The sequence below is a fragment of the Acomys russatus genome, chromosome 24 (genome assembly GCF_903995435.1).
Source record: "Acomys russatus chromosome 24, mAcoRus1.1, whole genome shotgun sequence".
Taxonomy (NCBI): Eukaryota; Metazoa; Chordata; class Mammalia; order Rodentia; family Muridae; genus Acomys; species Acomys russatus.
The window spans coordinates 57,118,376-57,142,698 of NC_067160.1; the positions used below are offsets into that span (position 1 = coordinate 57,118,376).

General features: G+C 49.8%; 3 protein-coding genes across 3 annotated transcripts in view; 2 read left to right on the forward strand and 1 right to left on the reverse strand.

Annotated features, from left to right (window-relative positions):
- The first annotated feature begins 883 nt into the window (after positions 1-883).
- Positions 884-12,851, forward strand: Dph7 (diphthamide biosynthesis 7). Its single transcript, XM_051166301.1, has 9 exons — positions 884-1,117; positions 1,393-1,526; positions 1,857-1,944; positions 3,237-3,331; positions 4,355-4,527; positions 10,167-10,236; positions 10,323-10,388; positions 10,757-10,929; positions 12,060-12,851. Exons 1-9 carry the CDS (start codon positions 884-886, stop codon positions 12,494-12,496), a joined length of 1,470 nt encoding a protein of 489 aa, XP_051022258.1. The 3' UTR covers positions 12,497-12,851.
- Positions 12,852-13,596: 745 nt separating this feature from the next.
- Mrpl41 (mitochondrial ribosomal protein L41) lies at positions 13,597-14,388 on the reverse strand. The gene has a single exon (XM_051166197.1). The coding sequence runs from the start codon at positions 14,345-14,347 to the stop codon at positions 13,940-13,942; it is 408 nt and encodes a 135-aa protein (XP_051022154.1). The 5' UTR covers positions 14,348-14,388; the 3' UTR covers positions 13,597-13,939.
- Positions 14,389-15,634: 1,246 nt separating this feature from the next.
- Pnpla7 (patatin like phospholipase domain containing 7) overlaps positions 15,635-24,323 on the forward strand; it is a 73,013-nt gene continuing 64,324 nt past the window's right edge. Inside the window, 7 exon segments of the mRNA XM_051166185.1 lie at positions 15,635-15,933; positions 18,717-18,791; positions 18,886-18,973; positions 19,320-19,399; positions 20,493-20,584; positions 20,740-20,880; positions 23,111-23,270. Coding sequence (XP_051022142.1) covers positions 15,904-15,933; positions 18,717-18,791; positions 18,886-18,973; positions 19,320-19,399; positions 20,493-20,584; positions 20,740-20,880; positions 23,111-23,270 — 666 coding nt within the window. The 5' untranslated portion in view covers positions 15,635-15,903.

The window sequence follows — 24,323 nt, forward strand, 5'->3', positions numbered from 1 at the left end:
TAGCACAGGTGCTGTGTAGTGAGATGGGGTATACCAGGCCACCTCCCTGATTTCTTTCTGATTATCCCTGTCTTGTTCCTTGTAGCTGTTTGTCTAAGCTGTTCTGTGAATGTTCTAGTGGTTCAGTTATGGGGCCCTTTCTCCCTAGTGTAGTGTGTTGGGCTACTTGACCTTGGAACAATCTAATGCTGGAGGGTGCCACCTCTGCTTCAGCTGCTAACTGCCTGCAAGTTAGGTATATAGCCATATTCCTGCTTCAGTTCCCAGGCTGCATGGATACCCAGGTGTCCTGTGAATTTGCTTCCTGGAGCTGCTGTAACTAAGTGCCAAAAACTGGATGGACTAAAGTGAGAGATTACTGTCTGCTGGGTCTGTTTCGTGGTTTAATCTAGCTGTTTGCTACCACAGACACTGCAAGTGCTGGGTAAAGGTGCTGCAGGGTCAACATCTGGTCACATTCTGGGCTCACTTACGCATTGTTTCAGACTGCAGAGGGCACACATTAAGTCCTCTGCATGTTTCCAGACTTCCTCTTACATGAAGAGCTCTGTAAAGACCACATATCCAAAAGTCATGAGTTACTGGGAATTGAGTTCAAATACACATATTTTTGCCACATAGTTGGATCCACAAGGTCTTAAAAATCTGAAGCCTGTTACAGGAATTTTCTTGAGGGCTTCTGCATCTATTTGAGATCGTGTTTTTCTTTCCCTAAGCCGAAACTTCTTGGTCCCAGTACTTAGCCTGACTCTATCGGGGTTTTTGCGGTCCTCCGGTCGGTAGGGGGCGCAGAATCTCGGAACCGGAAATGTCTTTCCGAGGGTGGGCCGTGTCAGGGAAGTGGAGAACCTGTGCAGTGGAAGCACCTTTTAGTTCTGGTTCAATGGCGGGCAGCCGCGTGGGCACCCTGCGGGCGCTGCAGACAGTAGACACTGAGCTTACTGCGGACTCCGTGGAGTGGTGCCCAGTAGAAGGCTGCCAGCATCTAGTGGCCTGCGGAACCTACCAGCTGCGAGCGCCGCAGGACCAGGTGCATGGCTGGGAGGGTGAGGGCCGGGCAGGCGGAGAGGGGCTGCTGACTGGGCCCAGAACTGTGAAAAGTAATGGGAAGGGTAAAGTAGGACCTTCAGTACCGTACCTGTTTCCGGAAGGTCTCACAAAACCAGCCTGTGACCGCAGGCACTGTCAGGACTGTCCTGGCTGCACTGGGTCTGGATGAGGTACCTTGTTCAGGAAGAGGTTTTTTTTTTTTTTTTTTTTAATCAGAACTGAGAGTTTCTACCTTAGACGCTATTCTCTGCCTTGGCCCTCCTTTTTGTCCTAGTTAGGTGGCCCATTCTTTGTGGTCTCAATATCTGTTAAGGTAATCAGGACTATATATGTGTTCTGTAGCCGGCACCGGACGCCAGTGAGCCTGCAATTCGCTTAGGTCGTCTCTACCTGTACAGCTTCAGGGCGGACAACACGGCTAAACCTCTGGCTGAGGTCCAAAGGAGGGATTCTTCTGCCATCCTGGACATGAAATGGTAGGATTTGGGTAACCCCTCCTGGTCCAAAAGCCCGGTGATGCCCCAGGGGCCTGCAGTGAAACAGGCAGCAACTGGACTCTGGGTTCCATCTTTTGCTGTCCTTGGGAGGTAGTCACTCGGCATTTCCCTGGTCCGTTTCCCAGCTCCAGAGTCAGGATTAGTCTGGGAAGCAATGTGAGTTCTGGTTTTATAATCTAGAAAGCCTTTGTGTTGAGACAACTGTTGGCTCTAGCCTCGTTTCGGAAATGAAATATAATAAATCACTTGGATTCATGAGGTGCTTCCAAGCTGTGAGTGAGTGCATACTCTTCTGTGTTCTCCCATCAGGTGCCATATCCCAGTGTCTGGCCACGTGCTTTTAGGCTTGGCAAATGCCAGTGGATCTGTAGAGCTGCTCCGACTGACAGAGGATGAGGTCAGTGATGGACCAAGCTTCATGAGAAAGGGACTGCAGTGGAGAGTGTTGGTGAGGAGGCCATGCTGTCTTCCCTGGCAGACTTTGTCATGCAGTCAGCTGGGCGGAGGTAGCACACCTCTTCAATCCCAGCACTCTAGTGGCAGAGCTAGGCAGAAGACAGCCTGGTCTATAAAGCAAGTTACAGTATGGATGGTGCTGACTGAGGGCAACTGAGCACCTGGGTAGAAAGTTAGTTGTCTTTCAGGTCTGTACAGTGCAGCAGGAGGACTTGGCCCAAGGATCAGATTTCAAGGCAGGAGCACAGTAGTGGCCTGTTGAGGAAGTCAAACACTGTTCAGGTGGTTTAGATAATAAAACTCACAGCGATCCTTGCTTTTGAAACAAGGGTTTCTCTGTGTCACGCTGGCTGCCGTGGAACTTGCTCAGTAGACCAGGCTGGCCTCGAACTCACAGAGATCCGTCTCCCTCTGCCTCTTAAGTGCTGGGATTAAAGGCGTGCGCCGCCACCACCTGGCTGAGAAGCAACATTATAATCGCTGTTTTGGCTTCTGAGGAAGCAGTAGAGTGTCTCTGTTTTCCTTCTCTCTGGGAGGAGAATGTACCAGGATTCTGAGGGCACGAGCGATGCTGAGCGTGTCCCAGCCGCAGCTGTGGAGTCCACAAAGGTGGCTGATGTGTCTAGGAGCACACAGATGCAGCACTGAGGAACCTTTGCCCAGAGGTTACATATATGGCGAAGTTCTTCTTATGGTCTGAGCTCCCCATGTCCTCAGGTCCTGCCCTGTGCTTGACACATAGCAAGGGCTCACAGTTAGACGAATTGTTCGTTGGGGCTGACTCGTGGCAGATTGCTTGCCTAGTGTATATGAGGGAGGCCTCCAGCTCCATCTAGCACTGGTGGCACATGCCTTTAATCCCAGCACTCGGCAGGCAGATCGCTGTGAGTTCGAGGCCAGCCTGGTCTACAAAGCGAGTCCAGGACAGCTGAGGTTAACACTGAGAGACCCTATCACGAAAAACAAAAACAAACAAACAAACAACTATAAAAGCATAAATAACAACAACAAAAACCCAGACCAGGTCAAGCCCACCTCTACTCCCAAGTACATGGGGATCTGAAGTCAAAGGACTGTTTGAATGTAAAGTTCAAGGTGAATCTGAGCAGCTTAGGAGACCCTATCTCAAAGACCAAACATTAGTAGCTATCTGAGCAAAGTCCCTGTTCATATAGGGAGCACCTCAGGGAACGGTGGCTGCCCAGACAGTAGTCTCCCTTTTCTTTCCAGTAGAAGGACAGTTATGCCCTACAGCCAATATCCAGCCTTACCCTGGAGGAGAGGTGCTTGTCCTTGTCACTGGATTGGTCCACTGGGAAATCTATAAGGTAAGGCCAGGTTTGGTGGGGATCTCAGTCTCCTGAGGAACAGTTCCTGTTTCTGTTCCAGAAAGGATTAAAGCTACCTTCTGCTAGTTTGGTTCCTCAAACTTGTATGTCACTGTCAGTCCTAATCTCTCTCTCTCTTTTTTTTTTCTTCGAAACAGAGTTTCTCTGTGTAGCCCTGGCTGTCCTGGACTCAAACTCACAGAGATCTGCCTGCCTCTTCCTCTCAAGTGCTGGGATTAAAGGTGTGCGTCACCACCCAGTCTTCTTCTTTTTTTCCTGGCGGGGGGGGGGGGGGGGGGGGCAGGGAGTGGTCAATCCTAATCTTAAAAACATTTTAGATAAGTTGTGATGATGCTATTATCAAAAGAGGCCAACCATGCTTTCAGTGATGAACTGTGTGATAGTTCTGTCCTTTGCTAGATACCCAAGAGGCCATCTTGGAAGCTTGGTTACATGGAAATATCTCCCGGGACGTATATAGGAAGTAGAAAAAGATGGTTGTGATGTGTTACAGTAAAATGTATTGGTTCGGCCTAAGATGGCTAATAAATGACACAGAGTCTGAAGCGTACTTTAAAGCCGCGGGCACTACGCTGGGCAGAATCTAAAGTGATACAAATCTACTCCTAAACTAACGTAAACAAACTACTCTAAACCTCATAACATACATATACCCCGAGCACTTGCCACTATGGTGATCTCGCGCCCTTTCCTGCCCCCCCACCTCCCCCAAATGCAAACTGTCCATCCCTCCCAACTCCTCTCCAGGAAGTCCTGCCTTCCCCCTCCTGTCCTTCTGCCCAGCTTATTGGCTAAACAGCACTTTATTGACAGTTGTTACATTCATTCAAGACATTCCTCCACAGGCTCTTGTAGTGCCATCATGCAGGAGGCTGAGGAAGGTGGATTTCATGTTTAAGGCCCACCTGGTCTGCATGGAACCTGCCTCAAAAACAAACAAAAAAACCAGGAAAGTATGGTAAATGGAGTTTAACAGCCTTCCCATTGGCTCCTTGTTTCTAGGGCCAGAGGCCAGCCCTTGAAGATCATTAGCAGTGACTCTAAGGGGCAGCTGCACCTCCTGACGGTGAGTGAGGGAGCAGCTGAGCTGCAGCAAGTGGCCTCTTGGCCAGCCCATCACTTTGAGGCCTGGATTGCTGCCTTCGATTACTGGCAGACAGAACTAGTGTATTCAGGTGAGTACTCCTGGACATCAGTGTAGTCATCTCTGAGGAAGACTAGTGAAGGCTGGGAGAGAATGGGGCTAGGTCCAAGTTAGGGGGCCGCAGAAGGGACACCCTCTGGCCAGTAGCACAGCCTACTCCTCAGGGAGTGTGTGCAGTTGGCCTTCGGCACTGAACGCTTGTGCTGAGTAGGTGCTCTTGCTAAGCTGCCCTGCTTTGTGTGCTCTCACCGTGATATCTGTGACCCCTGCTCACACTTTTGCTCACTCTCTGGAGACTTTGGCACGTTGATCTCAGGTCTGTCCTCCCCAGAGCAAAGGAAGCATGAGGGAAATAGGCAGATTTCCAAAATTCTGAGGTTTATACTTTGGAGCTATTTGTATGGGAAAGAGAAATTAGTGAGATTGGCCATTTTGGGTGACTTTTCTCCCAGGTGGAGCTAAATCATGTGAACTGGGGAGAGCTGGTCTTAGAAAAGACAGGATAATAAAATTTAAAATATTTTATACTTCCAAGGCCTTGTGTGGTCTGGTCCCAGCTTCTCTTTGTTTTTTGTATTTTATTTATTTATTTATTTTTTTTTTGAGACAGGGTTTCTCTGTGTAGCCTTGGCTGTCCTGGACTCACTTTGTAGACCAGGCTGGCCTCGCGCTCACAATGATCCACCTGACTCTGCCTCCCGAGTTCTGGGATTAAAGGCGTGTGCCACCACTGCCCGGCTCTATCTTCTTTTTGGACCTTTTTGCTTCATTTTGTTTTGGTTTAGAATTTATTTTTATTTTATTTGCATTGGTGTTTGCTTACATGGGTGTCTGTGCGAGGATGTCAGATCCTGGAATTGACAGTTGTGAGGTGTCATGTGGGTACTGGAAATTGAACCCAGGTCCTCTGAAAGAGCAGTCAGTCTTCATCACTGAGCCATTGTCTTTTTTTTTTTTTCCAGACGAGGTCTCTCTGTGTAGCTTTGCCTGTCCTAGACTCACTTTGTAGACCAGGCTGGCCTCGAACTCACAGTGATCCACCTGCCTCTGCCTCTCAAGTGCTGGGATTAAAGGCGTACACCACCACGCCCGGTGAGCCATTGTCTTTTTGAGTCAGGGTCTTTTTATATAGTCCTGCTGTCCTGGAACTCACTATGTAGCATGGCCTTGAAGTCAGAGAGATCCACCTGCCTCCGTCTCCTGAGTGCTCGGGTTAAAGGTGTGCGCCACCACACCTGGCTTTTGGCTCTGTCCCTAAAGAGGGGCCTGCGTCAATGTGACCTTCACCAGCTCAATCCGTGTATTAACTCCTGATAGGCAGCATTCAGCATCATTATTATTATATGTGCAACACTTATTTTTATTTTTCAAGGGTAGGGTCCTTACCTGTGTTATTTTCTTCATACTCTTGACTGCCTTTTTTTTTTTTTTTTTTTTTTCTCTCTTGACTGTTTGGTTTTTTGAGACAAGGTCTCTCTGTGTAGCCTTGGCTGTCCTTGAACTCACAGCGACCCACCTCTGCCTCCCGAGTGGTGTCGAGGGTTAACACTTTCGGAAAAGACGGACATGGAGATGCAGGCTGTTCTCCTCTAGTATGTCCAGTGAGTAGTGTGGGCCTGCGTGAGACAAGAGCAGCCAGACGGGAGGCAACAGGGCAGCCGCAGGGCTTTGCAGGCTCCAGGACGCACGGCAATGAAGTGCAGTGACTTCAGGGAAGAGACATTTTCTGATCCGCTATCTTACATTCCCCTCATATCCAGCACCTGCACCCATCCACTTATTTTGTTTAGTTTTTCTTTCTTTCTTTCTTTCTTTCTTTTTTTTTTTTTTTGATTTATTTATTTTATGTTATGTATACATTGTTCCACCTGCATGTAACTAACACCTGCAGGCCGGAAGAGGGCACCAGATCTCATTATAGTTGCTGGGAAGTGAACTCATGACCTTTGAAAGAGCAGGCAGTGCTCTTAACCTTTGAGCCATCTCTGCAGCCCCTATTGTTTAGTTTTTCAAGACAGGGTCTCTCTGTGTAGCCCTGCTGTCCTGGACTCGCTTTGTACACCAGGCTGGCCTCAAACTCACTGCAATCTGCCTGCCTCTGCCTCCCAAGTGCTGAGATTAAAGGTGTGCACCACTATCCCCAGCTACAAATTATAATTTAAGAGGCTTTCTTGTTGGCTCTGTTTTTTTTTTTGACAATTAAACTGTATTATAAAACCCAACTAGCTTACACAAGAGGGAAAAGAGGTTAAAGGGAAAAAAGAGTGAACCTTCTGGTATCCATTCCACAGGATGGCTCCCTTGGTGTTTCTGGCCTGTGCGCTGGTCCGGCCTGTTCACTGATCCTCTTCCTGATCCATGTGTGCTCAAGCTCGCTCTGAACCTGCTGCTCCTCTCTGTCCTCTCCACCTGCCTGTCTCTCACTTGCAAGAGGCGGTCTCCCTCTCCCATTGAGGGTCGATTAGAAACACAATAGTCCAGGTGGAGTCCCTCTGGTCCCCTTCCTGAATTCCAGGCCCAGGATGGCTCCACCCAGTCTATCTGAAGGTTAATCTCAGGGAGTATCCGTGGTATGTCCAAGGGCAAAGCCCGCCAAGACTGCTTTCACCTGTGACAAAGCTTACAGTCCCTTCCCACAGTCTCTGGTTAATTATAGATTATAAGACAGGAGGACAGAGAGCCTGGAGCCTGTTAGCCAGCGGAGGATAGGAGTGGCTAGTGCTGGAGCCTGGCAAGATGACTGCGTGGTTAAAAGTACTTGCTGCTCTGGCAAGAGGATCTGTGGTCAGTTCTCAGCACTAACATGGCAGCTCACAACTGTCTATAACTGTCTATAAGCCCTTTTCTGGCTTCCATGGGCACTAGGCCACAGTATGTACACACATACTCACATGTAGGAAAACACATACATAAAACTTTTCTTTTGTGAGACAAAGTTTCACTATGTAGCTCTGGCCATCTTGTCCTGGAACTCACTATGTAGACTAGGCTGGCCTCAGATTCATAGAGCTCTGCCCACTGTGACTCCCAGTCCTCTTTTGGGATTAAAGGCATATACCATCAAAGAGAAAAGAGAAAGCGTGGTTCATACTAAGTTGGAAGAAGTGGGATCCATGTGAAGGTAGATCTAGTTGGATATTTTTGATAAAGATGGGATGCGTGTCTGTGCTAGTGTATAAATGTAGTAGAGCAAGGGCAGAACATAGTCCTCCATACAGCAACCATGACTTGTACCTGACGTTCACCTGACTTCATGCTTAGCTCGGCTTCTCTGCTGTTCCACTTAATGACAGACCATGTGCTTGCTCCATACCTTTTGTGTTTATTACAGAGATCTACAGCATGTAAAAGCCTGTTCATTAGATGGGTATATCGATGGTGGGTGGGTGGTAAGTGGGTAGGTGCTGGGTTTGTGGGGAATAGATGAATGTAAGATGGCAGATGCTGCATGGTGGGTAGACTGATGTGTGGGGGTGATGGGTGGGATCCTGGGTGGATAGTGGATGGATGGGTGAGTAGTGAGCAAACACTGCCCAGCATTTTCCCTCTGCTCTTCCTCACCCTCCTTTTGGGCCCTGCTCTTGAGCCTTTCTTCCATGCTTCTATCCAGGCACCATTTTTTTTACCTTCTTCTTTGGCATTGCTTTTCTTGAAATGCTACTTAGTTGTTGATCAAGAAGCAAGTTGCCAGCCGGGTGTGGTGGCACACGCCTTTAATCCCAGCACTCGGGAGGCAGAGGCAGGCGGATCGCTGTGAGTTCGAGGCCAGCCTGGTCTACAAAGTGAGTCCAGGATAGCCAAGGCTACACAGAGAAACCCTGTCTCGAAAAACCAAAAAAAAAAAAAGAAAAAAAAAAAAAGAAGCAAGTTGCCTGGGCTGGAGAGATAGCGCAGAGGTTAAGAGCACTGTCTGTTCTTCCAAAGGCCCTGAGTTCAATTCCCAGAAACCACATGGTGGCTCATAACCACCTAGAAAGAGATCTGATGCCCTCTTCTGGCCTGCAGGTGTACATGTGGGCAGAACACTGTATTTATAATAAATCTTAAAAAAGAAAAAAAGAGGCTAGTCATCCTGTTGTTTCTTTTAGTTTTCCTAAGACTAGCAAAGGGTTTGGTTTTTTTGTTGTTGTTGTAAGATTGTAATGTGTGGCCTAGAGGTGGTGGTACATGTCTTTAATCACAGCACTCAGCTCCTGGGAGGCAGAGGCAGGCAGATTTTGTAAGTTCAAGGCCAGCAAGCCAGAGCTATACAAAGAAACCCAGTCTCAAAAAAACAGAAAAAAAAAAAAAAATCGTGTGTGTGAGCATGTGCAGGCCCTGTGGCGGCTGGATGAGGACATGGCATCTCCTGGAGCTGATGTCACAGGTGTTTTTCAGCTACCTGCTCTGGGTGCTAGGGATTGAACTTGGGTCTTCTGTAAGAGAAATGTATGCTCTTTTATTTTTGCAGGGTTGGGTGGGTGTTTCTCTGTGTAGCCTTGGCTGACCTGAACTCAATTTGTAGATCAGGCTGCCCTTAAACTCACAGTGATCTGCCTGCCTCTGCCTCCTGAGTGCTGGGATTACAGGTGTGCCACATCTGGCTGAGATACACATGCTCTCTTTTTTTTTTTTTTTTTTTTTTTTAATATTTACTTATTATTTACACAGCATTCTGCCTGCATGTGTGCCTTCACACCAGGAGACACTAGATCTCATTATAGATGGTTGTGAGCCACCGATGGTTGCTGAGAATTGAACTGACAGACAGTGCTCTTAATCTTTGAGCCATCTCTCCAGCCCCTGAAATACATGCTCTTAACCACTGAGATACCTCTCCATCCCCTAGGGTCTTTTTTTCCCTTTCCCCTTTTAAACTCGAATAGAACATTTCCTTTTACAGCCCATAAGAGTGTGCTGAAGGATCCAGAAGGAACTACTGCTTCTTTCATGCTGCTTCTTGGCAGGAATCTTGGATATGAACACGCTGGCCGTTGAGGTCATGATACTAGAATCTTCCTTGAAAGTGGTATGCCCGGGCTGGAGAGATGGCTCACAGGTTAAGAGCACTGACTGTGCCTCAAGAGGTCCTGAGTTCAATTCCCAGCAACCACATGGTGGCTCACAATGTGATCTGGTGCCCTTTTCTGGCATGTGGGCAGAGCAATGTATACATAATAATAAATAAATCTTTAAAAAAAAAAAGAAAGTAGTATGGCCAAATAGAACTCAGCAGTCATTCTCATGATTAGGACACCTGTATCGTACCACCTTTTTGTTGTTGTTTTTTGGTTTTTTGAGACAGGGTTTCCCTACGTGGCCCTGGCTGTCCTGGAACTGACTCTGTAGATCAGGCTGGCCTCGAACTCACAGAGATCTGCCTGCCTCTGCCTCTGCCTCCCGAGTGCTGGGATTAAAGCCATGTGCCACAACTTGGCTAGTCCACCTCATTTATGGGAACCCTTATCCCAGGTCCAACTGCCTCTAGAGCAGTAAATAGCACTTTGATCTTTTACCCAGGTCCCCTCAATTAGAAGATCGAGTGCTTGGTGACTGTTCTTGATGTCCTCTCTGGGGCTTTCCTAACTAGTGCTACCACACAACCACACGAGAAAGGCACATGCCTTAAGAGACTTTCTTGCAGATTCCTTATCATTAATGTTTTCTTTGATGACATCTGTCTTTCCACAGGGGGAGATGACGGTCTTCTGAGAGGCTGGGACACTAGGATGCTAGGCACATCTGTCTTCACTAGCAAAAGGTAGAGGTGCCAGGGTCAGGGCTTGGGCGTGGCCCCTCATGCTCCTGTCTTCAGATACTTCCTTGTTTGTACCCTTTTGCCTGCAGACACTCCATGGGTGTGTGCAGCATCCAGAGCAACCCCCATCAGGAGCACATGCTGGCTACCGGCAGGTGAGTCCCTGGCGTGCGCTTGCTAGTCTGTGCATTTCTCACCTCTCCATGAGGACTCCAAAATTCAGCCTACAGCTCTCAACCAACCCAGTCCAGAAAGTAGGCTCACCTATGTCCTTAGAGATAAAGGGACAGACAGGTTGTGTAAGACTTTAACCTCAGGGCCACTAGGGAGGCAGAGGCAGGGGGATCTCTGAGTTGGAGCCAGCCTGATGTGTATATAGTGAGTTCCAGGTCAGCCAAAGGTACATAGTAAGAGCCTGTCTTTAAAAAATAAACTTAGTGGGACAGGACTTGCTGCTACCATGAGGTCTTGGGAGAGGTGGGAGCATGAGCTTTCCTGTATGCCAATGTCTGGGTCGTTCCAGTTATGATGAGCACGTTCTGCTGTGGGACACCCGGAACATAAAGCAGCCACTGGCAGATGTACCCGTGCAAGGAGGCGTGTGGAGACTCAAGTGGCACCCGGTTCACCACCACCTACTTCTGGCGGCCTGTATGCACGAGGGCTTCAAGATCCTCAACTGCCAGAAGACCAGTGGTAAGTGGGGACAGGAAGCTGACTCCAGGGGAGGGAGCTAGGAGATTTTCTCCACAGGCCACACACACAACTTGGCCTTGTGCCTGCTGCATTGGACCTCAATTTCCAGAACCCACTTTCACCCTGGCTCCCCTGTGCCCAGCTCACTCGTAAAGGTCTTCCATATTTTGCAGTTCTCTAGCCCACTGGGACCCTGTCCAGGAGCATTGCCACTTGTCACATGACCCTCCTTGCCCTGCCTTCTCTGATTTTCCTGCCTTTAAACAGCTTGGACTCTGGTTAAAGGCCTGACTCGCACATGTTGTCTTCCCCGGTTCCTGCTCTCATAGAACCTGGCATTAGTTAAGCCCAACTCTACCTGTGGCTGTAGGGTGTGCTCTAGGATCTTCTTGGATTTGCTTGGTGACCCACAACTGAACTCACATTTTCAGAACTCTCTCTCATCCCTCTCTTTCCACGCCCTAACTCCTTTCTCTCTGCAGTCTCAGATCAGTGTCTCTTGTGTATCCCCTCTGCTTCTATTCTCCCTCTGAAAAGAAGCAATTGTCTACCTCTGCCTCCCGAGTGCTGGGATCACTGCCATGAGCTACCGCAACCTGGGTTCCTTATATCTTTTTAGTTGTCTTTCTTTTTCCCCCATCCATCCATCCATTTATTTATTTTGGTTTTTCAAGACAGGGTTTCTCTGTGTAGCCTTGGCTGTCCTGGACTCACTGTGTAGACCAGGCTGGCCTCGAACTCAAGTGATCCACCTGCCTCTGCCTTCCGAGTGCTGGGATTAAAAGCATGCACCACCACGCCCAGCCCCCCTTTCTCTTTTTAAAATAGGTACATTTTAAAATTGTGTGTGTGTTGCAGACAGGGTCTCATTTAATACAAGCTGGCTTCAAATTTGATAAGTATTTGAAGCTGCCTCCTGAATGCTGGGATTAAAGGTATGCGCCACCATGCCCGGCAGAATGCATAATTTCTTTTTTTCCTGCCCACCTGTCCACATCTCCGCTGTTCTTATAGTCTTGCCAGTTACGCAGGGAATGTGTGCTGACTGACTGGTGACGTTTAGGAAGCCACAAATGGAGGCTGATTAGCTTTGAGTAATGCTGTTTTTCCTCTTGTGTCTCTTGCTGCAGAGAAGCAGGACGTGACTGTCTTAATCTCCCACGAAATGCCTAACTCATTAGTATATGGTGCTGACTGGTCCTGGCTTCCTTCCCATTCCATGGAGCCCACACCTACCTGGTCCTTTGACCACTATGACATGGGAGCCAGAACAGCAGACCGCTACAGCTTGAAGGTTGCAGAGGAGCCACCAGCACCTTTCAGTGAACAAACAACAGTGGGCCACCATGTGGAAGGGCCTGCTAAAACTCACAGAGTTGAATCTAAGGCCTCTCTCCTTCCATTAACTGAGGACATGAAAAACAGCAGCCAGCTGTACTCCTCAGCCAAGGCCTGTCATCTCAGCCTCAACTCTAGTGGACACAACTTTGACAACACCCTCCTGGCCACCTGCTCCTTTTACGACCATGTTCTCCACCTCTGGAAGTGGGAGACAAAGCAAGCTTGAGGCTCCATTCTTTGCAGCTGTACTAGACTGTGACTTGGCGAGTGCTGGCCACTGAAAACAGGCAGTAAATGGGGGTTTTCCAGCTCTACAACTAAATGTCTTGAGTATATTTTATCTTTCAGTTCATTTGTATTTAAATCTGTTTATATTAAATAACTTCTCAAATTTTTTAATTTTTAAAAATTGTAATTGTGTGTTTGCGTGTAGTGTGTGTAGATGCTGGAAGAGGCCGGAAGAGAACCCTGGATCCCCTGGAGCTAGGGTCAAAAGTGTTTGTGAGCCACCATGGGCGTTCTAGGAAACAAATTTGGGTCTCTCTGCAGGAATATATGCTCTTACCTACTAAGCTCTTCAATCTTTTAGTTTAAAAAAAAATTGTGCCAGGTAGCTGTGGTACACACTTTTAATCCCAGCCCTTGGGAGGCAGAAGTACAGGCAGATCTGTGAGCATGAGGCCAGCCTGGTCTCCAGAGTTCCAGGGCTGAACAGAGGAAACCCTGTCTCTAACAAAACAAATTATTTAACGTGGATAAGTGCTTTGTTGTGCCCATGTGTGCCTGGCCCTTTGGAGTTGTAAGGATGTTGGATCACCTGGAAGTAGAGTTAGCTGTAAGCCACCTGTGAGTGCTGGAAGAGCAGGCAGTGTTCTTTTTGTTAGTTTTTCAAGACAGTGTTTCCTGTATAGTAGCCCTGGCTATCCTTTATAGACCAGGCTGGCCTGCCTCTGCCTCCCAAGTGTTGGGATTAAAGGAGTGGGCCACCACACCTGGCCGCAGGCAGTGCTCTTAACCTCGAGAACCATCTGTAGCCTGTAGCCCTGAGTCCTTCCTAGAGTCGAGACTACCCGTGTGGGCCACCTGGCTCTTCACGATTGCATGGCAAGAACTCTTGAGCTGAACTCTTCCCCAGTGTTCCTGGTATTTTCTGATGAAAAAAAAATAAAATAAATTTTTTTGGGGGGGTGTCATTAAAGGGATCAATTCTCAGTTACTGGCCCAATTGTTTTCAAATAAAAGGTGTTAAATGAGGGTTAGCTACGTTTTATAAACGGCACATATAATGTCACAGGGATTGTGACAATCAGGTAGACAGCTCATGAAAAAGCAGTATGGTACTAAGTGCTCTTGTGGCTTCCATCTTTACGTTTTCCTTGGGTATAGTCACTTTCACCAGACAGGAACTACCCTCTGCCTTGGAGCAAGAGAGGCGTTTTCCCAGACCTGACTTGGTTGAATTTGTTATTGACTCTAACGCTACTGCAAGGAGTCTGCCTGCCCTACAGAACACTCGAATGGCTTGATTAAAAACACGCATTGTACGTGATACTAAAGACATTTAATATGAATGAACAAGGGAGCTGCCCCTACTCTTCGAGACACTCAAGAGTCCAGGCCTTGGTCAGTACTGTCCCCACTTTGTAGGCAAACCTTCGGTTCCTGTTTTCTAGCGCGGGAAATTCTTAGGATACAACTGGAACAGCTTGCCTTCCTGTGTGGGCTCAAAGCCGTATTTCTCCAGGTTGTTAGCATCAAAAGTCCCTTCTTTAAAGTCTTTTTCAATAGCAGGTGCAACTGTTTCTAGGAAGAGCGCTTTGGCCGTCAGGGGTGTGTCTATGCCTTCAGGAGCTCGGTAATTAACGTAGGGCTTGAGCTTGAAGCCGGTCAAGTCCGGGACAACAAATTCCGGGACCATTTCTTTTATCAGCACAAACTTCCTGTCGGCGGTATAGATGCCCGTTCTCTTGGCACCCCGGCCCTTATTGAAGGTGCGTGGGCCCCGCTTGCTTGTCCACTTGCTCATCCTGTCGGCTCCCCGCACAAGGCCTTGAGTCACAGCAGTCAGGAAACCCATGCTGGGCTCTGAAAGAACAAAGCAGCTAGAAGAGGCAATCAGAGCCGGGGGGGAGTGGGGGACTCAGCACCCTAAAGCCCACGAGCGAGGAGGTTGTAGGCGCTGTGGGTGCAGATGATCGGAGAAACGAAGGGCGCAGAGGACCCAAGACTTTACAAGAGAAGAGACCCCTGGCCCCCGAAAGATCCCGGACCCCGAATAACCCCGCGCGGGGGACGCCAACCGGAAACGCTCAAACCGACCTGGGCTGATGGCTCTTGAGCTCGGCCTGCCTGCGCGAGCCTCTTCTCGCTCTTGACCCGAGACAGTTGAGACACGGATCCCGCGGCCAGGGCCGTTTAAAACTCCACCGCAATGTCCTCACTGCATTTCCGGCTGCCGGCCGGGGGAGGTCAGTGACTCCGCAGCAAGCGCTTCGCGGACTGGTCGCCCAGGCGCCCAATGCCCAGCCCCAGCAGGGCGGAGCACGTCGGGGCTAAGCCTATGGGTGCAGCCGCGCGGAGCCGGACCCGGCGGTGCGCGCGCAGCCGGATGTGGGCGGTGAGCGCGCGACCGCGCACGGTCGCCCAGAGCCACCGCGAGGTGGCGGTCTAGGTGTGGCCCGTGGAGAGGCGTCTCGCAGGAGGTCCGCAAACCGCTGCCCCGTAGGCTGCCCGCGGGACGGGCGTGGGGGCTTGCGGGGCCGTCCGCGTCACTTCGGAGCCGTGGCTTCCGGGACTTACGTGCTATCCCCCACGATGTGGCGCGTGGCCAAGTCTACTTGGGTCCCAGTGGTCCTCTAGTTAATCACCTTTGGTCCCTCCACACCCGCCATGCCTGCGCTGACGACTGTCCACACGCTGCCTGCTGTGGCTGGGCCCCTCTCCGTTCCCTCCCTTTCTGTCACAGCTCGCTCCGGCGATCACTCCTCGGCTGTCACCACCTCCTCCTCCTCCCTCACTCCTAATCGAGACCCCTTTTCTGGGCTGTGACCCCCTCCTGGCCCAGATCTTTGCTGAGCCTCTATGTCGCATTCCTCACTTCTCCCCTTGCCCCACATCACGCCTCCGGGCTGAGGCCAGCCTGTCACCCTTACCCTACTGTCGCCACTATTCCCCTCGCCTCCCGCCTCCGCGCCTGTCGTCCCGCCTCCGCGCCTGTCGTCCCGCCTCGCTCCCGAACCACTGTCGTCTCAGCTGCCCCGCCTCCCTGAACTGTCAGCCTACTTACACGTCGGGTCTCCTCCCACAGTCCCCGTGTAACAAGCTTTATCTCTGGCTGTGCCGCTCAACTCCCCTACCCCACCCCACCCCCACCCCGGGCCACAGTTGTGGGTTCCCCTTTAGACCACGTGGGGGTTGTTTACAGGAGACGGAAGCACGGAGAGAAAGCACACGCTTCTGGGAAACAACTTGTTTTGGAGCACAGAGTTCTGGAGTCCCTTCCAAATAAGAGCGATTGACTTGGAAAGGAGCTGCCAAGGCCGGAACTACAGCTGTCCTGCTGTAAAGGGTCTGGTAGAGCAGTTTGTCTCAGCCTGTCTCCTTTTCGACCTCCACATTGCTTTGCTTTCAGTCATGCAGAAAGAGGAAGATGTCTGCCCTGAGGTAGGTAGACCAGGCATGGGTGAGAACACTCAGGCCAGCTTTTCTAGAGAACAGAAGGATCCTTTGCCTCAGCTTTCTACTGAGGCGTCTTGAAGACCCAGGGAGCATGGGAGTGGTGACTCAGTCTATTTCCCTATCAGAGCTCTGACACCTGTTGCTGTTCAGTGGCTCCTCACAAGTGTGGACGATGGAACCTGGTTGTTAGGTCGTTCCCTTAAGGTCACAGTTGTTACTGCCTGTTTTCTCTTAGGACTTTAGTATTTGAAGAGTCTTTTTCTCAGTCCAACACTAGCCACATTACTATTATTATTATTATTATTATTATTATTATTATTATTATTTTGAGACAAGGTCTCTCTACATATCCCTTGAACTCAAAGAGATCTACCTGTTTCTGCCTCCCAAGTGCTAGGATTAAAGGCATGTGTCACCATACCCTGTGCCTTTATTTTTAAGCCAGAAAAGTAGATGCATTAAAATAACTGTACTAAGCTAGACAGGCTGACACAGTCCACGGTGCCTTCCCTTAGATAAGCTCAGAACATAGAAGGTGCGGTTGCTGTGCTCTTGTGCACCCACCCTGTTGATACAGTCTTGAGAGCTGAGCTGGGCCAGGGAGGAAGGGAGGTTGAGTGCCTCAGTTTTGAAACCAAAAGGATACCGGCTATCTATACACTGCACAGCAGGGTTCCGGTCAACAGCAGACCACGCGCAATAGTGACCCCTCAGATTTTATCGCTTGGTCGGGTAATGGTGCTTCTATAGATGCACTCTGTGACATTCACACCATGATGAAGTCACCTAAGAACACACACACAGGCCAGGCGGTGGTGTCCCATGCCTTTAATTCCAGCACTGCCAAAAAAGCAAAACAGCCGGACAGGGTGGCGCACGCCTTTAATCTCAGCACTCGGGAGGCAGAGGCAGAGGCAGAGGCGGGCAGATCGCTGTGAGTTTGAGGCCAGCCTGGTCTACAAAGAGAGATCCAGGACAGCCAAGGCTACACAGAGAAACCCTGTCTCAAAAAACCAAAAAGAAAAGAAAAGAAAACAACAAAAACACACTTTTTTTTTTCTTTTTGAGACAGAATTTCTTTGCGTAGCCCCTGGCTGTCCTGGAACTCACTCTGTAGGCCAGTCTGCCCTTGAACTCAGATCCATCTGCCTCTGCCTCCTGAGTGCTGGCAGAGCATACTTTTTGGAACATGTTCTTCCTAACCCTTAAACAATACTCAACCATTTGCCTCCCGAACTAAGATCACAAGGCTGAGTTTTCTAGGCAATCCACTTATTTTGTTAAACTGCAAAACTATGCCTTTGGGGTTCTTATTTTGCATTTTTGGTTTTTTGAGGCAGGGTTTCTCTGTGTAGGCCTGGTTGTCTTAGAACTCGCTCTGTAGACCAGGCTGGCCTGGAACTCACAGAGATCTGCCTGACTCTGTCTCCAAAGTGCTGGGATTAAAGGCGTGTGCCACCACTGCCCTGCAGAGATTATTTATTATGTATACAATATTCTGCCTGCATGTGTGCCTGCCTGTGAGAAGGGGGCACCAGATCTCATAGATGGTTGTGAGCCACCATGTGGTTGCTGGGAATTGAACTCAGGACCTTTGGAAGAACAGCCAGTGCTCTTAACCTCTGAGCCATCTCTCTGGCCCAGAGTTCTTTCTTGAGTGGGCTTTGGTTCTTGCGTTTTCTGGCAGGGATTGCTGAGTCTGAGTCAGGTTTTTAGGTTATGCACTTGCTTTTAAGGCTAGGCCTTGGTCCTTGGCAGTTAGCTAGAAACTGCGAAGGATGAGTAAGTGGGCCCCTGTCCTGTTGAGTTCCTAACTGCTTGGGAGAAAGGGGTGGGTGGGTACTGGAGGATGGAGAGACAGCTGCAGGTCTGGTGAACCAGCTTCCCCTGTGGGTTACCCACTCACCCTTGCATCCCGAGCCCTTCCTCATTGCCTCCTTTGCTCCTCTGGGTCTGGTCCTTGCACATCTGAAGTCCTGTCAGTGCCTTCCTGAAGGCAGCGGGGCCAGGGACAGAATGCTCTCTGCCATTTCTTCCTTGCCATGTGAGCTGGAATTGGACGTCTCCAAATCCAGGTGGATCTTCCCTTGGGATTTCTTTTGGTCCTTTGTCGTTTTTTTGTTCTTAAGACTGGGTCTCACTGGTTGTCTAGGTAGGACATGGACTCCTGAGTGCACATGATCCTCTCGCCTCATCCTTTAAATACTGGGTGTCAGTCACCTCACATACTCTTAGGCGTTTCTGTGCATTCATGTGCAGATCCATGTGCTCTCATGGATCTTGGGGTTTGTGTATCCGGACGGTAGCAAAAGATGGCTTTGCTGCCCTGCTCCCCACCCCCCACCCCAGGCTTACTTCTTGAGGACCAGTGAGCCAGAAGTCAGATTTATTAGTGTACCTGGCATTTGCCGGGAGCACAGCTACCGCGCTTGCTCATTCCAGTGTCTTTTCTGTCTTTGCTGTTGAGCTCAGAGGCTCTCGGCACCCATGGCAAGATCGTTTATCTAACATTAAAAATAAGGTGATTACATTTCTATGTGTATGTATGTAGCTGTGTAGACGTAATGGTGTGAGTGTGGAGGTAGGAGAGCAACGCACGGGAGTCTGTTCTGTCACGACCATAGGAGTTTCTAGGATTATACTCGGGTCATCAGACTTGGCAGTAAATGCCTTATCCATGGAGTTAGCTGGTAGGCCTCGTTTCTCAAAAATTGTCAGGACTGCTGACCTCCTCCCCGGCTCCTGACTTACCGCTGTTCTCTCCTCAGGCTGGCTACTCTTTGGGTACCGCCCTGAGCTCCTGGGGACTTCACTTCATGGAGGCGCATTCACAGTCCACCATGGTAACCACTAAAGGCTTCCCGGGGGGGGGGGGCCCTGAGGGGCCTGCGGCCATTTGGCCTTGCTGACCCTCCTGTTCTCTCCCATCCTGTGTAGCTGGTGGGGATTGGAATTGGAGCCCTCCTCACACTGACCTTTGTTGGCGTTACCATCTTTTTTGTGTACAGAAGGGTGAGCAGATTGCGTAAGTATCTTGGTCTGGACTCTGGCTGAGCAATGGGGGTTTTGCATCGTTTGTGTTGCTTCCCTCAAAGCCTTGTTGGCATGTAGCCACCTTCTGGGGCTCAGGTTGAGGTTCCCAGTCTGTCCTTAGCAGTTTCTGCTCTTTGCAAAGCTAGGATCCGGTAAGATGAATCAGCTCCGTTACTGCTCTGCCTGCTGTCTAGGAGGCAGCCAGGGGCAGGGCAGCTGCCCAGAGCAGGTTTATTGTTAGCGTCTTCATCTTCAGGGCTTGTCTTGTGCTCCAGCCATGTTCACTGCCCACCCATTTAATCTTGCCATCTCACCACATCCCTTCTCCCCTCTCACAGGACAGTCAGATCCCACGCCTCAGTACAGGTTCCGGAAGAGAGACAAAGTAATGTTCTATGGCCGGAAGATCATGAGGAAGGTAACTTGTGTGGGAGCCCTGGGTTGCACAAGACAGCGCTGAGCGGCTCTTCTAACCAGGCCTTTTGGGAAGGGGGGCCTGCTGCTTGCCAGGCCCTCACACTCCAGATACATGCTGCCTTCTCCTCTGGGGCTCTGGCTCCTGCCCCTGGGTACAGGATTTGGGAGGTGTTTTAAGTCATACTGGATGTTACCTGCCTCCCCAGCAGAACAAACACATTTTGGAGGCCTCCAGGGGGCCATGGTGCTAGTGGGTGTGTATCTGGCTCGAAACACCTGAACTGCTTTGGCCAATGCCAAGCACAGGGACCCTTGGGCTCTCTGAAGGGCAGGTTTGTGTTAACGAGAACTAGGATGGGAAACTGCTTTTCAGAAACATCCTGGATACAGGATGGACAGACACAGAGGGCATATGTTTGCCCCAAGGGGCGTGGCTACTGCCAGATTTGGAAGGCAGAGCCAAGGAAGGGCCCTAGCTCCTGGGGACTCTGATGGATCAGTGCAGTTCCCTAATGACCACAATTGTCCTAAGGCTCCTTTTCTGGGTGGCCTCTGTTTTGTTTGTGAGATTTCAGATCATAAATCTATGATCCTCCTGCACTGAGGGTCAGGAGCCGCTGGCTACATGAGCCGACTCATTTGAATTTTTGCTCACCTTTAGTTAATCACCACAGCTGGTCCCTTCTGCTTTCTCTCACTCCCCTCAGGAATTTTACCTGAGGCACGGAGCCACAGGGCTCTGAAGACTTGGCCACTTGAGGGCAGGGAGGCCACTGTGCAGTTTATAGGCTGTGTGGTGTGTCCTTGTCCAAATAGCATCCCTTTGTCCTTGAGTGCCGTATCTCCTTCAAGAAGACAAGCCAGTGGGGGTTGATGAGAGTGGGCCCCTAGTCACTGAGGACAAGCCAGTGGGGGTTGATGAGAGTGGGCCCCTAATCACTGAGGACAAGCCAGTGGGGGTTGATGAGAGTGGGCCCCTAATCACTGAGGTCAGGAAGGTAACAGCTCAGGGTCCAGGGGACACAGCCTGAGGCTGAGGCCTCAGACCTTGCCAGTCACAGGGCCAGCACTCCATCTTTCTCTTGGTTCTGCAGGTAACCACACTCCCTCATACTTTGGCTGGGAATAATGCTGCACCTCGTCAGCGTGTCAGAAAGAGGACCAAAGTGCTCTCTCTGGCCAAGAGGTACTGGGTATTCCCTTACGGTCCGTCATTGTCACTGCTGTGGGTTCCTCCCGTGTCAGGACACACCACGGCAGAGCCTGATCGTCAGGCTTTGGAGTGCTCACAGTGTTGGGTTGGGGCTCCTTGATTCTTCCTTAAGTGTCTCTGCTTTATAGGATTCTGCGCTTTAAGAAAGAATACCCTACTTTGCAGCCCAAAGAGCCCCCACCCTCCCTGCTGGAGGCCGATCTTACAGAATTTGACGTGAAGAATTCTCATCTGCCATCAGAAGTCTTGTACATGCTGAAAAATGTCCGGTATGTGAGTGGCTTGGCTCCAGGAGGGCCTGCCTGGGGCGTGTCGCTGGGGCCACCTCCTGAGCTCCGGGAGGGCCTGCCTGGGGCATGTCGCTGGGGCCACCTCCTTTCTGTCCTCTGTTGCCTTTGACTTAGCTTTCCTATGTCAGGGATGGTTGGCAAGGCCAAGTGGCTTCTGTGCTTCGCCGTGGTAGCAGTGTTCAGCAAGGTTGGGGTGCTTCTGGTGTGCAGAGTCCTGTGGTCAGCTCACCTTCTTAACTGTTCCTTCCTGTTCTAAAACACAATTCTCAGGGTACTGGAGAGATGGCTCAGAGGTTAAGACCACTGCCTGCTCTTCCAGAGGTCCTGGGTTCTAATCCCAGCGAGCACATGGTGGCTCACAACCATCTATAATGAGATCTGGTGCCCTCTTCTGGTGTGCAGGTGTATATGCAGGCAGAGCACTGTATATGTAATAAATAAATAAGTAAATAAATCTTTAACAAAAAAGACAAGGCCGGCTACACAGAGAAACCCTGTCTCAAAAAACAAACAAAATAAAGACAAGGCCAGGCGCCGTGGCGCATGACTGCAATCCTAACGCTTGGGAGGCAGAAACAGGCAGATCTCTGTGCGTTTGAGGCTAGCCTAGTCTTCAGATCATGTCCAGGACAGCCAAGGCTGTTAAACAGAGAAACTCCATCTTCAACTAACCCCAAACACCACCCCCAGTTTTCATTACTTCTATCCTTAGTGGCAAACTCAAGAACAAGTGTGAGAAGTGTGTGCAGGTTAAAATCTGCAAGTGTCCCCCCATCCTTTTCTTGTTTTTTTTTTTTTGTTGTTGTTTGTTTGTTTGTTTGTTTTTTGAGACAGGGTTTCTCTGTGTAGTCTTGGCTGTCCTGAACTCCCTTTGTAGACCAGGCTGGCCTCGAACTCACAGCGATCCACCTGGCTCGGCCTCCGGAGTCCTTTTCTTTCTTGACAGCATCTTGCTATGTAGCCTAAGCTGGCCTTTAATTTATAGTCCTATGCCTCAGTCTCCTGAATGCCGAAATCATAGCTGTGTACCATTATGTCAGCTTTCTTTTTTTAATGATACATTATTTTTAATTTTTTTTTTTAGGATTTATTTATTATGTATACAGTGTTCTGCCTACCTGTACACCTGTACACCAGAAGAGGGCGCCAGATCTCATTCTAGATGGTTGTGAGCCACCATGTGGTTACTGGGAATTGAACTCAGGACCTTTGGAAGAGCAGCCAGTGCTCTCAACCTCTGAGCCATCTCTCCAGCTCTATTTTTAATTTTTGAAGTCTATTATTATTATTGTGTGTGTGTGGTGTATAAGTGAGGGCAGGTATGCATGTGCCACAGCACCAGCATAGAAATCAGAGGGCAGTTTTGTGGACTTAGGTCTTGCCTTCCACCTTATGTTGTGTCATGGTTTGAATGAGAATGGCCCCTCATTAAGGGGTGGCACTATTTGAGAAGGATTAGGGGATGTGGCCTTTGTGGAGGGAATGTGTCACTGGGGATAAAGTTGAAGGTTTCAAAAGCCCATGCCAGGGCCAGGCAAGCTTGTACTATGTTTTCTCTCTCTGTCTCTGTCTGTCTCTCTAGGCAAGCTTGTACTGTGTTCTCCCTATAAATTTCTCTCTCTCTCTCTCTCTCTCTCTCTCTCTCTCTCTCTCTCTCTCTCTCTCTCACACACACACACACACACACACACACACACACACGCCTGTGGATCAGGATGTAGCTCTCAGCTGTTGTGCATGCACCATGCATGCCGCCATGCTCCCTGCCGTGCGTGATCATATGGACTGTCAGGAAGCCCACAGTTACAGTTTTCTCTGAGAGTTGCCATGGTCCTCCTGTCTCTCCTCAGCAGCAGAGCAGTGACTGAGACATGTGGGCTCTGAGGACAGAGCCTCAGGCTGTCAGGCTTGTGTTGCGATGGCTTTCCCTGCTCAGCCCCTTCCCTGGCCCACTTTCTGACGCTAGGCCACCATTCCAGGGGGCCTCTGCATTGCCGCTTACCTTAATAGTCACAGTCTGAGAAGGTTTCCAGCTGATGGTGATCTCAGAAGTTTAAAGTTCTGACTGCCTAGGATGCCAGATGAGCAGCCTGGGGAGGTCTAGGCCAGCCCTGGCCTGACTGCTGGTGGGGACAGTGACCTCTGTCCCTTACTCTTCCTTCCTCGGAGCATCGTGTCCTAGGAGCAGTGTGTATTCTGTTTGTTGCAGGGTCCTGGGCCACTTTGAGAAGCCGCTGTTCCTGGAGCTTTGCAAACACATGGTCTTTGTGCAGCTGCAGGAGGGGGAGCACGTATTCCAGCCTGGGGAGCCTGACACCAGCATCTATGTGGTTCAGGATGGCCGGCTGGAGGTCTGCATCCAAGATGCTGTGAGTCGGGGGCCAAGGGCCAGGGTGGGCCGGGGGTGGGCCTACTGTGCTCTCACTTAACCAGCCATCAGTTTAAAGCTTTGAAAAGCGCCTCGTCAAAAAGTTAGTGTAGGATTTTAAATCTTAGTTCTTTGGTAAAAATACACACTCCTACCCCGGTGTTCAAATACAGCTGTTATTTTTATTTTGGCAACACAATACACACACCTGCACCCATTGAGACAGTTTCATTCGGTAGTCCAGGGCATCTGGAACTCTCTATGTAGCCCAGGCTGTCCTGGAATTCATGGCAGCTCTCCTACATCAGCCTCCCGAGTGCTGGGATTACAGGCCTGAACCAACACACCTGACACATTAGCCTTATGGTTAGGCACACACGGGTCTCTGATTCAAAAATGTTGTAGTGTTTTTTTTTTGTTGTTGTTGTTGGTTTTTTTTTAACAGGGTTTCTCTGTGTAGCCCTGGCTGTCCTGGACTCGCTTTGTAGACCAGGCTGGCCTTGAACTCACAGAGATCTGCCTGCCTCTGCCTCCCAAGTGCTGAGATTAAAAGCGTGCGCCACCACGGCTGGCTCCTACTATGTTTTTTAAGAACAGTGTTTCTGAACTCACCAGGTAAGCTAAGGAGACTTGTCAGGGACCCACAAAGATCTGCCTGTTTTCATCTTCCCAGCACTGGATTATAAGTGCATACCACCAGACCTGACAGTTGACATTTTAAATTACTACTGTGTGTGTGACTATGCCATGGTGTGTACTTGTAAAGGTCAGGGAACAAGTTTTGGAGATCTGTTCTCTTCTTTTAGTGTGGGGTTCCCGGGATCAAGCTGCAGCTGCCAGTGTTGTAGCACTTTTAAACTGCTCAGACATCTTTTTTTTTTTTTTTTCCGAGACAGGGTTTCTCTGTGTAGCCTTGGCCATCCTGGACTCACTTTGTAGACCAGGCTGGCCTCGAACTCACAGCGATCCGCCTGCCTCTCTGCCTCCCGAGTGCTGGGATTAAAGGCGTGCGTGCGCCACCACGTCCGGCTCTTTTTTCTTTTTTCTTTTTTTT

Bases quoted from the DNA above. Each gene is read 5' to 3' on its own strand.
- Dph7 (XM_051166301.1), top strand. From the start codon at position 884: ATGGCGGGCAGCCGCGTGGGCACCCTGCGGGCGCTGCAGACAGTAGAC. The intron at 1,118-1,392 runs GTAGGACCTTCA...TGTGTTCTGTAG, and splicing joins AAAGTAATGGGAAGGGTAAA to CCGGCACCGGACGCCAGTGA. The intron at 3,332-4,354 runs GTAAGGCCAGGT...CCTTGTTTCTAG, and splicing joins TCCACTGGGAAATCTATAAG to GGCCAGAGGCCAGCCCTTGA.
- Mrpl41 (XM_051166197.1), bottom strand. From the start codon at position 14,347: ATGGGTTTCCTGACTGCTGTGACTCAAGGCCTTGTGCGGGGAGCCGAC.